Source organism: Pyxicephalus adspersus, chromosome 6 (assembly GCF_032062135.1).
Source record: "Pyxicephalus adspersus chromosome 6, UCB_Pads_2.0, whole genome shotgun sequence".
Classification (NCBI taxonomy): domain Eukaryota; kingdom Metazoa; phylum Chordata; class Amphibia; order Anura; family Pyxicephalidae; genus Pyxicephalus; species Pyxicephalus adspersus.
The window spans coordinates 40,893,279-40,905,501 of NC_092863.1; the positions used below are offsets into that span (position 1 = coordinate 40,893,279).

General features: G+C 33.9%; 1 protein-coding gene across 1 annotated transcript; it reads right to left on the reverse strand.

Moving 5' to 3' along the window:
- Positions 1-1,448: 1,448 nt before the first annotated feature.
- Positions 1,449-8,210, reverse strand: CRYBB1 (crystallin beta B1). The gene is made up of 5 exons (XM_072415437.1): positions 8,054-8,210; positions 6,813-6,931; positions 4,458-4,590; positions 2,270-2,412; positions 1,449-1,793 (listed from the first exon to the last, which is right to left on the reverse strand). Exons 1-5 carry the CDS (start codon positions 8,192-8,194, stop codon positions 1,610-1,612), a joined length of 720 nt encoding a protein of 239 aa, XP_072271538.1. The 5' UTR covers positions 8,195-8,210; the 3' UTR covers positions 1,449-1,609.
- Between the last annotated feature and the right edge of the window lie 4,013 nt (positions 8,211-12,223).

Sequence of the window (12,223 nt, forward strand, 5' to 3'; positions counted from 1 at the left end):
TATTTTATTTGTTTATTTCTCAGATGCTCTTTTAGGTAAGTATGACTTTACAAATGTATTTATCTTTTTTAAAGAAATTCAGATTAATGGTCTGCGGGATTAAAAATTAAGAGTTTAGTGGTCCGTAAGGTAAGAAAGGTTGGCGACAGCTGCACCAGTGTATCACATCAATGATGAGTATATCAGTATCCTGACTTAAATACATTTGGATGTGTTTTCCCTGTTACAAAAAAAAAATGTCAAATAAAATCTAGAGTTATCTAAAGGCAAGTAGATATTGCTTTGTAGAGTTCCTCCAGACAAGGAGTTCTCAACCTAATAATCCAAGGACCTAAATTGTTATGTAAAATCTATCACAAAATCAGCAAAAGTAAACAAGGACAAATAACAATTGCTGAATAACACATTTGTAGACAACTTTTTTTGAAAGCTTTAGTAAAGCCTAGAAAGCGAGAGAGAGAGAGAGAGATTTTTTAATATACAGTATATAATATTTTACCTTTTTAACTAGCTCACGGACATCAACTCACAATCTTGCCAATGTAATTCTCTCCACCCTGTGTTTGCACACATTTTGGTCCACTTTTATTTGTCTATTCGGTCATATTAGTTTAACTGTTTACAAGTTTCAAAGTGTGGTGATGTTGTAGTTGGAAATGTTTATTATATTGTCATCAAAATGAAAGAAACCAAAAAAAGAAATGCTTTCTGTGATACATTGACCACATTGTTTATGGGCTAAATGTCTCGCATCACATCAATAAAGTGTACGAATGTAAGAACTGATTTTGTGCTTAGACAAACTAGACTACATTGAATACACAGTTCAATGGCAACCCACCACAAATGCATCTATGGCCTAATTTGGTATTTATTCTTTGCTAATAGGTAACTTTTCAATGGAGAGAATAATAAAGATGTGTTTGAACCATGTCATTATCCTAATGGAGAACACAATATTATGTTTACTCCTGAGATATACCTAAAAGAAGTCAGCAGCATGCAACGTTGAGCTGCCACATAGTTACATAGAAAGGGGAAACAGAATGGGTAAATCATACAATCATCAAACTATAAAGAATAGGAAATATCATTTTTAGAAACAGCTAGAGAACAAAGGGGATTAGTTGTTTGCTTCTTGGCCATTCCCTACTATCAACCCATTGTAGCTAAGAAATAGAATGTATGAAGATGTTAAGTTTGTTATGTTTGTTTGATTGTCCACTGGATATTAAGTTACACGACTCCACATTTCCTGCAGGATTAGTATCACCGTGTCAATTTTTCTTCAATAAAAAATTGGATAAGATTGATTTATATAAGTTGTGGAGAATACCATTTTGTATTCTGACATGTTTTCCCAAATAGCTCAGCTTTCATTTTTAATAGAAGATCTGAATTGAATGTTTTTATATGATTCAGTTTCCATTTACACAACAGTCGATTGCTATACCTCAGAAAGGGTGTTTATTTGCATCATAAAGTACATCCAGTAAATATTTATTATACAACAACTGAGTTGACAGAGTAGATTTAAAAAATGTATTGAGGTACATTTTCCATGGAGGATTCCTGAAGGTTCTCTGTCAAGTTTGGGACATTTTCATTTTTACTTGGTGGTGGGAGTGGCGGGGATAAGGAAGCATCCTTTCTGGTGCCATTGCATGTCTCTAATACGACGGATAGACTGGACCTGGGGCTGGAAGGCACTCCATTCATTCCAGTGTTTATAATCACAGTTTTCAAATAGGTATTGGTAGCCTCTGTAACCGGGATACTGATATCCAACCCATCTATAAAGAAGGAAGGTAAAGTGTGATATAGCTTATAAATACTATGCTTGTAATATAGGTCTAGTACATTAACCATTTTAGTGTTATCTGTAACTATCTAATAAAACAAAAACAATATCCCAATGTAATCAGGGGTGTAGATGCTGAGCTAGATCCTGTAGCAGCCTTAAAACCAGCACCTTCTTAGGATGATCTTGATTATAGATTTTATATATATATATATATATATATATATATATATATATATATATATTTTATTTAAGGAAGGACGTAGCAAAGTTTTAGTGCAAAGTTATAAATAAATACAATCATTTTTGGTCTACATTTCACTTGTGTGTCCTGATATGAAATAAAATTCATGAATTATGCATTGGTATGGATTTACTGTCTAACATATGCTATGCTGATGCCCTAGGACTTAATGTGTGATTGGACTTTATCACTGATCAGGTTTAAAAAAAAGGTACAAGACTTACGTTCCACTGGGAACTTTTACGCTTCCCACGCGGTCACAGAATCCATAGGCCCACAGGCTGGGCACGTCATCCTCAGTGATTTCCATCTTGTTGCCCTTGAAGTCGGCGGATTCGAACAGGGTGATTTTATGTTCCTGGCTATCCTGTAGATGAGCAGACAAAATTGTAGAACATTTATTTACCAAGATTTACAGTATTATAGAGACTTTTAATGTATTTTTTACTTTCCTTTTGGTAAACTGCTTTTTTTTTTTTTTTTTAATATTTGACTCTCTGCACAGTGTTACCTCTGAACATGATTTACTGATATTATAGAGTAAGCCTCATGTAATTTAGGAAAACAATAACCCTGTCTTTGAAAGAAAACATGTTAGAATGAACACTAGAAAGGTTTAACAGATTGCAGCAAGGGCCATTTGATATTCAAAATATTCGTGATTGGTGGGCACAGACAGCAAATCTGGATTGGATGATTAGCTAATTTAAGTGTTAGGAGCTTCAACAATGGTAAAAAAATATTATCAGCATTTCCATTAGAAAAGTAGAATAGCTTTCTGTTTAAGTTGGAATTCTCCTTTAAATACCATAAACACATATATAGTTTTGTTTCTCAGTGTACTAATGTGACATTTTTATTGGGAGCTTAGCAAAGTGTCTTTAATTTCTGTTCTATTTCCAAAAGTTGATGTTCATATCCCAGAAATGCTACACACATTACAGGACATAGAAAATATGCTTCCTTTCTACTTAACAATAGGCTGGGCTTTCGTTTGGCTTATATCCAGAGATTTTCTATTCATTTAATTCCGAACATAGCCCTACATTGATGAGCCAGTGACTGGGCAGCTAGATTGAGGCTGGGATATTGTCCAACAGAGGGCTGTTAAGACAACTGTAGACAGAGACACACTACCAGAATAAACTTGCTTTTCTGATGCTAAATTGAACTGATCTCAGAATGCAGTCCTTTATCTTAGACTGCAGCAGTTCATACAGCAGAAATATCAGCTGAAATTCTTCTGCAACCTCAGAACCACAGATCCCTGGCCAAGAAAAATTATTTACCATTGAAAGAAGAACATGAATACTGCATAATAGCCGCTAAGGGGTTGAATTTTATTATAAGCCTTTAGAGATTTGGATGGCTTCTTTTGTTTATATAAGAATTAGTGGTATTCCTCCTTAAAACCTGTAAGTCAACTTTATGGTTTTTAAGTGCCAAGGTTCACGTACTGTGTCTAAATGAAAGCCTTGCTGGATGATTTTCAGCAGTCATTGTTACACATACACGCTTAGTTCCTTAACACTTAAATCTGAGGACATGGGCTATTGAAAACACCAACAATCAGGTGCCCATTGTAAGCAATGTGCGTAAGAGGTTCATATTAAATATCATCTATATATATTATATTTTTCATACAGTTTGGAGTTTAAGCAATATACATTTCTGTTAAATGCTTAACCTTCACAAGCAATAATTACAAATTACTGTGGTCTTTTATATGATATTATTTACATATTTTCACTAAATAGTTCTGTTTAGCTCTGTAACTGCAATGCATGTGTAAGTACATTTCAGGGCTATCTAATGTGAAGGAGAAGACATAAATGCTTAGGACAGCAACTAAGGACATCATCTAATATAGTTGTCCTGTTTGATTAGTTACAATTGGCTTTGCCTAAGACTCAAGGCTCTGCAATGCTTTATACAATGAACCACACAGTGAGTTTTACTTTTTTTCTGTTCCTGAAATGTATGCATTGATGAGCATCCACCCCTTAATGTGGAATAAGGAATACTTGCTTTAACTAGAATCTAGTATGCAGCCATTTGACATGTAATAAATTGATATAATAAGTTGTGGTGACCTATAGATTAATTCTGTAAATAATATTGTTCTTTTTTCTTTTACAGGTCCATGATGTGTTTGTTTCCGTCAATAAAATTATGTTTTTGGTTCTTCTTTTTGTGTGAGTGTTAAAAAAACAACTATACACAGCTGTGTAAATATTTCTGCCTAAACATAGCTTGTTGGATGCTGTACATGCCACAAACTCTATACATACATTTTGCCAATAAACTGGGTTCCCTTTAATACCAAATTTGTAGTTGTATTTTGAATAATTTAGACAAGGAAAAATAGGATACCATGCTAATACTTTTAAAGCATAAAACAATAGACCTTACCATTCGGATGGGGCGTAGGGACACGAAGCAGTCGCTCCTATAGCTGCTAGACCAGGTATCCCAACGAGGATACTCGCCCTTCTCCAAGATAAACATCTCGCCACGGAAGTTGGACTGCTCATAAGCAACCCAGCTGAGAAGATGTGTACGGGGAGGCCACAAATCAGGTAGAATCATCAGGAAAATGCAGTGACAGTCATCACAAAACACACACAAGGACAATGAAAATCACAGGGAGAAAATAATGAAAATATAATTCACTTGCTGTACACAGTATTTATATATACATATTTTAAAATCTAATAGGAAAACTGCTTGGGTGAATATAGATGGGAAGGGGTGATTTTCTAGATGGTGACATTTTTTATAGAACCTGTATAATGCTTTATGTAATTAGCAAGGGATATAATCACCTATGCTGATTCAGCTTGGTTACAAGTGATTTTGATAATATAAAGCACTGTTTCTATTTCCCTTTTCCATCCTCGAAAAACATATGATTATTACATTTTAATATAAATGTACTGATAATCAAACCACATTGCCTTTTGGGCAGAAATAAACATATATACAATAATATAAAACATAATATAAAACATTTATACAAAAATAACCAAATAATCAAATTAAAAACCATAAAATGGCCTACTTGATTAAAAAAAATTTGATTCCAATGAGTTCTGTGGGTGCTTCCATTGTATCACTGTTATCTACTTCTAATATGAGTGTGATACGTGTTATGAGTGATTTATCAAGGTGCACTGATGCAGTGAACAGTCCTTGCATACTTTGATGAATCACTGTCTTGACCAATAAATCATATATACTCTATATACATTTCAATATATTTTACTGTGTATAAACACACCAATGTAATCATTCTTTCGTGAAAAGACGAAGGAGTTTATTGCTGCGTACATTTTTCACTTATTTCCAAGTGTCATATTCATGGGCCAGACTGTTCCTCATAAATCAGCAGATGACATCCTGCACTGCACTGTCACTTACAATTTTTCTCTTTCATGAGCATTAGCCTCTGGCACTAGCTATGATTATAAGATACATATGATATGTTACCACTGAACCACCAGATGAAAGTAATAACTAAAGACCAAGTAGAAGGGTGGCACCTTATCCCAAATCTATCATGTATTTAAATTAGCAATATAAAATCAATGTACAAAAACAAAAAAGTATAAAAAAAATCAAACTTTGCTTCAAAAATCCCCTGTAGAAAAGGGACTGCTTTGTAGCTTTATTGTAAAGCATGCTATTTTGAAGCATATAATAATAGCAAGCATAACATACATTATTACTTTTATAAACCAGGGTCAGATTCAAGATATTATGACAAAATCCATACCTGGGCAATGCATGGACAGGAGCAGTGGGAAATCATGTTATCTTTTCTCACTTCCTGCTTACTGCTGCATGTGTTGAGAATACGAGAGCTTTTGTATTACTTTTAAAATAAAGTAAGGACAGGAGGAAGTAAGAGGAATGCATGATCATCTGTTTCACTTGATTAAGTGGTTTTGGATACCAAAAGACAGAGACAGTTACTGGCAGTATTAATGGTTAATTCTGGCTTGTAGAGGCTATTTGCTGAGGTCAAAGTCTGGTACTGTACAGAATAAAACACTAGAGCCTAGGGATTGCATATATATACCCAAGCAATAAATCATTGTTTTAACATTGATAAAAATTAAACTAGTAAACTATTGTTTAATTTGAATCTATTTTTATATATATTAGCACCTACAGAATCATAACATATGAAGGGTAAAATCAACTACTGCTTTAAAAAATACAAAAATTATGATTAGTGTTTCGTTGACTCCAATCTTCACATGGGAATAGGTCAGATATCTTTGTCTTGGTGCTACTTGCTATGATTCCACCCAGCTGATACATAACTAATGTGCTACAAGGACATTCCGGGGATTTAGCAAACGGGGGCCATTGGAAGCTACAGCAGGTAGTGGGTAGACCTAGGCATCCAACACACCTGATAGTCTAAAGATTTTAGTGGCAGCTCCAACCCTGCAAGGTGGGAATCAACAGAGGAACTTTTGGTTTTATAAATGTATTTTCTATAGCAAAATTTAATAAACCTTTTTGATTATTTACCAGTTTCTTTGACTGCTTAAAAATATTGAAAATAAGTAAATATTGAAATAAATGAAACAGTGAATAACTGATGTAAAATCAGTAATAAAAAGATCAATATGATCACCCAGACTGGGTTATGAAATTTAACTTAAAAGGAAATATAAATGGTCATCACATATTTCACAGCATGTTTAAAGAATGAATTGCCAAATAAAACTGTCAGCTGGAGCTTTTAGCACTTACGGTCCGGAGTCGACAATAACACTGCGTACTCTGTCGAATCCTCTCTCCCCAAGGTTCACACACTCATTCAGGAGTTCCATGTGCCTTCCTTGAAAGTTTTCCTGCTCAAAAATGATTACCTGCAGAGGGAATAAATTGTTCGTTAGCATCAATCCTGTCTGGGTAACAGCACAAAAAAATGAGAAAAGCACTGTGGAAAAATTCTACTTTATTGAAATAATCAATTTGTTTTATATAAGGCTTTATTTTTACCATAATTTATATCCCTTGTATTGATTATTTTGAGTTTAGCCATTAAAGCTGCTTTCTAAAGCAATCCCATCTAGACCTAGTTTTGGAGGAAAAACTCTAAACCAAGTTTTGGAGGAGCAAGGGAGGAAGTGGGAGAGAATAATATACAAAATAATATACAAAATGTAACAGTTCAGTTGAGGAAATATATACTAAAGTTATATCTTTGGGGATGGGAAGTTATACAAATTTCTGTGATGGGCACACAGTCATTAATAAACAAAAGTAAATTGTCATGGTAAAACTTTGCTCCCTCTAGCATGAAGGAGTCTGTTCACCTGCATCTATACCATCACAACTGTTAGTTGTATGGGGAGAGATAGTTTAGTTTTGCTTCAGATTTAATTCTGTGACCTGATAGCCTAAAATGTCATTACAGCCTGGAGTTACAATCATTTTGATGAATTGTTTGTTATATCTCTCATTTTTTTGTTTGCTCTTCCAAAATAAAATACATAGAACATACACATATTATACCTACTATGCTTATGAATTCATGAACTAGCTTGTGGATTTTTATTCTCTGAATAGTATTATCAGGTAATTAAGTTATTCATAAATTTTTCTAAAAATAAACTTGAATTATATTTCATTCTGCATGTATATTCGGAATGCTGTTTGCTGCATAACTTCCTTTAGTGATATATAATGGTGTTAACTATTTTTTTTAGGTTTTTTTTGAAGCACATTTATTTAGACATTTTTAAGTAGATTAGCTAAAAAAGTAAAACCTGTAGGTTTCTAGACCTTGTTGGATCTAATTGAATACTAGAATTTGTTTTTGTACCAAATACACAATTCCCATGATTTCTGGTATTGATGCACAGAATAAGGCCTGGATTCATCTGTACATAATATTGTATATAAAGTCCTTTAAATGTGTACTGATGAAATGACACCACACCAGCAAGTAAGATAGATACAATTTAGAGTATTTTGAAAAGACTTACCTTGAAGGTTCCCACACTGGGTTCACCAGTTTTTGTGGGCTTGGTAACAGGAACAGGGACTGGGGTGGGGGTACCCTTTTCCTTGGCATCAGTGCCCTGGCTGGCAGCAGCAGCAGCAGCAGCTTTGGGTGTCTGGGACATGTTGGCAGTTTATGTTCTGAAATACAAAAAGGAATAATGCACTTTTAACTAAACAGTTGTCCTTGTGGACTAACAAATCCATAACAAATGTAAAATGTTTTTAGCAAGAATGGTTACCATGAAATACAATCAAAATATAAAGAAATTAGGGAAATTAAGAAGGTACATGTTATCTAGTGTGAAACCGTCCAATGCATATTTATCACTATACTTTAATAGTTTTTTTATCAAAATATATGTATATTAGAATCTGCTGCAGTAATAATTTTGTAATGAAATAGAAATCTACTACTCAGAACTGTATTAGAATCTTAAATACACAAATTACTATGTGGAATGTTCATGAAGCAAGTAGCTTCCATTCATTCCTGTCACTTCGAGTTTGTCATGTGATTGGAAGTAACTTTGCATCTTACCTCTTGGAGCTGTTCCTTGCTGGAGCTACCAGGCTTGATACTGGAGGTCCAGTATGGCCCAGTATTTATACCCTGGCAAAGGGAGACGTGGAATAGTAGAGGACAATAGAACTCATGGCTCATCAGTATCTGCTTAGGAAGCTGCTGGTCATCACATATTTGAATGCGTGCATTTATCTGGAAGCAACTTTCTATTCATTGCAGCTGAACCAAGCATTTATATTGTTGGGCTGACGTGTGCTACATAACTGAGGCTGTAAGACCAAACATGATATTCTTTAGAACTTTACCTATAATACTCAAATGGCACAAAACCTATTAATCAAGAAATATTAACTGAAAATATTCAATTTTTTGAAAGCGAGTATCATATTTATTATTTTATATTATAATCATTATTGACAACTTTATAGACAACCTATCAGTGTAATAAAGCTGACCCTTTCACATAGCTTTGGTCACAGAACTATGCAGGCATCATCAAATATGAGATCAATCAGCCACAGTATATAGAAACCCCTAGCAACTTTTGGAGGAACCCTGGGGTTACACAAAATCCTACTTAAGAATAGCAATAGAAAACCATTGTAGATTTTACCAATATTCAACACAGGTTTGCTTAGTAAACTGCCAAGCTGTGTATCATCTACTCTGATGTGCCTGCTCCTGCTTTGATAGTGATCCTATTTCTAGTAATTTATCTCTAATCTTTAATTCCAATGTAATTTACCATTTTGCCTACTACAATTTAGTGCATGCTGCTCAAGCAGCCAATTACTAGGCCTAAACTCTATCAATTGGGTTCCAGCACAACTCTATGCTTAGTCAAAGGCATTAATAAGTAAAATTGGGTATTTATTTACATAGAAATCTGTGTGTGTTGATTATTCTATTAGGTTATACATAGAAAAGAGAGAAAGGCAGGATTTTATGGCAAATAAAATCTTATATTTCACAAATTCATCACATATTGTAGAACATACAGTATCTGTTTAAATGTACAATTATTCTTTACTGCTACCTCATTTCTTGAGATCCAGTTGCTGCTTTGTAGACATATGTCACTTACTTGGTGATTTAGCTGTATCTAAAAAATAGTTTATAGTCCTTGGCAAACCATGTGTGCGACAAACACGAAAAGGTGCGGGTGTTTTGCACGCAGCCTTGTTACCCGACACGTTTTGCCCTTTATAGGCTTCCTCAGGGGTAGCTGTGCACCTTTTGTGAAGGTTTGCGTATATCTAAATATATTTATCAAACATAAAACAGTATTAATATGAAAGGATATCATAATTCACCGTGAATCAAATGTTATTGTTAAATATATATATAGTAATAATATAATATGAAAATAAATTTTCATGGAATATATCTACAAAGGTGAGTTTGATATGAAGAAGCAGGTCAAATATAGAGAAAATCTACATGTATTTGTAAATCTAATGACTATAATAATACATTAAAATGAATTTACAGGCGTAGTCTGTGTTGTTTGGTCATAGTCAACAGCTTTTATCTTAATATTAAAAAGAATTGTGGGGTTATAATGACTTCATTTTTTTATGATACAGGCAACTTGGGAAGGTCATCTATTGTTTTGAGGGGTGACAGTTGATATATATTGGATCTGAAATGTTTTCTCAATATTTGACCTGCTTCTTCATATCGAACTCTCCTTTGTAGATATATTCCACAAAAATTTCTTTTGATATGTATTTAACAAAAACATTTGAATCACAGTGAATTATGATATCCTTTCATATTAATACTGTTTTATGTTTGATAAATATATTTAGATATACACAAACTTTCAGAAAAGGCACACAGCTACCCCTGAGGAAGCCTATACAGGGCGAAACACGCCTATACAGGGCAAACTGTGTTTCTCGCACACACGGTTTGCCAACAACTATACGCTATTTTTTAGATACAGCTAAATCACTAAGTAGGTGAATCACTAAGCAGCTACTGAATCTCAAGAAATGAGGTCCCAGTAAAGAATAATTGTACATGTAAACAAATACTGTATGTTCTACAATATGTGACAAATTTATAAAATATAAGATTTGCCCTAAAACCCTGCCTGTCATTTTTTTCTATGTATAAATATTGAGCCTCCCTGGGTTGGCAAATAAAGTAAAGGATTACATAATTATCAACACTTCCTTCCACTTGTTTTCCCTTAAGCCCTCCTTATTCATTATTCTATTAGGTTATTGTCTCAACCTATTTATAGTGTACCTATCATACCTTTTTTTCTTTCATATTCAGTCACCTTAAAATCAATAATTGCAACCTTGACATATGCATACATTTTATTTACCAGGCTTACTGTCTATTGACACCATGTATTGATTTGCCTCATCAGCTATAATATTCCAATATCTAATTATCCTGACACCTTTTGGGAAGATTTCATAAACGATTGGAATATTGACTATAAAAATGAAAACAGATGAAACACATAATGTAAAAAAAAGTACCGGAAGTAGAAATAAAACATGAATTCAAACTAATCTCTGGTAAGTTTAATTGTCATCAAAAAACTGAACAATGGCATTGTTGTTAGCACTGATGGCTTGCTGTTCTGTGGTGCTTTTATATGCACCAGGGATGCTACCAACATGAGTTTTATATGATTATTTATTATTTTTAATTTTCTTTTGCAAGAAAGTTTACCCAAAAACATACTAGTATGATTTTTTTAATATAACTGGCCAATGAGTGCAAATGTGATTGGGTGTGTATGACTGGGATGTGTATAACTCAACATGCTGGTGGTCTATAAATATTTATGAAAACTAGGCAATTGTATATAACCATCTAACTGCAATGGTTAGGTTTAAAAAGTTTTGCTCAACTTACCCAGCCTGTAAATCTCAGATCCCTTTATAAAACCAAAAGATTAAAGTTATATTTCCTTTGTCCTGATTAGGTCCTAAAATAAACAGACCATAAAGGCATGATAGAAGCAAGTGGTGCTCCTAATTTAGATTACTTGACCATTTCCTGTGTAACGGGGGCGATAATAAAGGCCTTCAGTTGGTAGAAGATACTCATTATCCCACATGCTAAAAATTCAAAGCTGTTGGAAAAGATCCTGTAACTGGTCCCTATCCTGTCCTCCTCTAAGGAAACGTGTACTACTGTTAGGATCAAAACAGCATACAGGCTTGGGTATCTATTTATACAATGGTGAATCTGACATTCAATAAACATTCTCTAGCGGAATATCTTCCAGGCCCATGTTTTTAATGGCAGCAATTGATTCTCCACCAGAGACTGTTTGGTAAATGTCAGATTCACTGATTTGTAAATAGACCTCTATGACCAGCTTAGGACCTTTAGTAAACATATGCCAACCCATAGATTAAGTCATAGGCAAAATCAATATCTGATACAGTTTCCACTTTACTCCTTGTAAAGGAGCATTTATCTGTACTGTATGCACATCCGAGTTACTGTCACCATACTCGGGAAGACTTACAGAAAGTTTTTGCATTGCTACAAAGTTAAATGTTTAATGGGCTTATATTAGGGAGAAGTAGTATGGTAAACAGATTGGAAGTGAGTTGTTACATAGGAAACTGCAGGTTTAGAAAAGTAGCTAAAT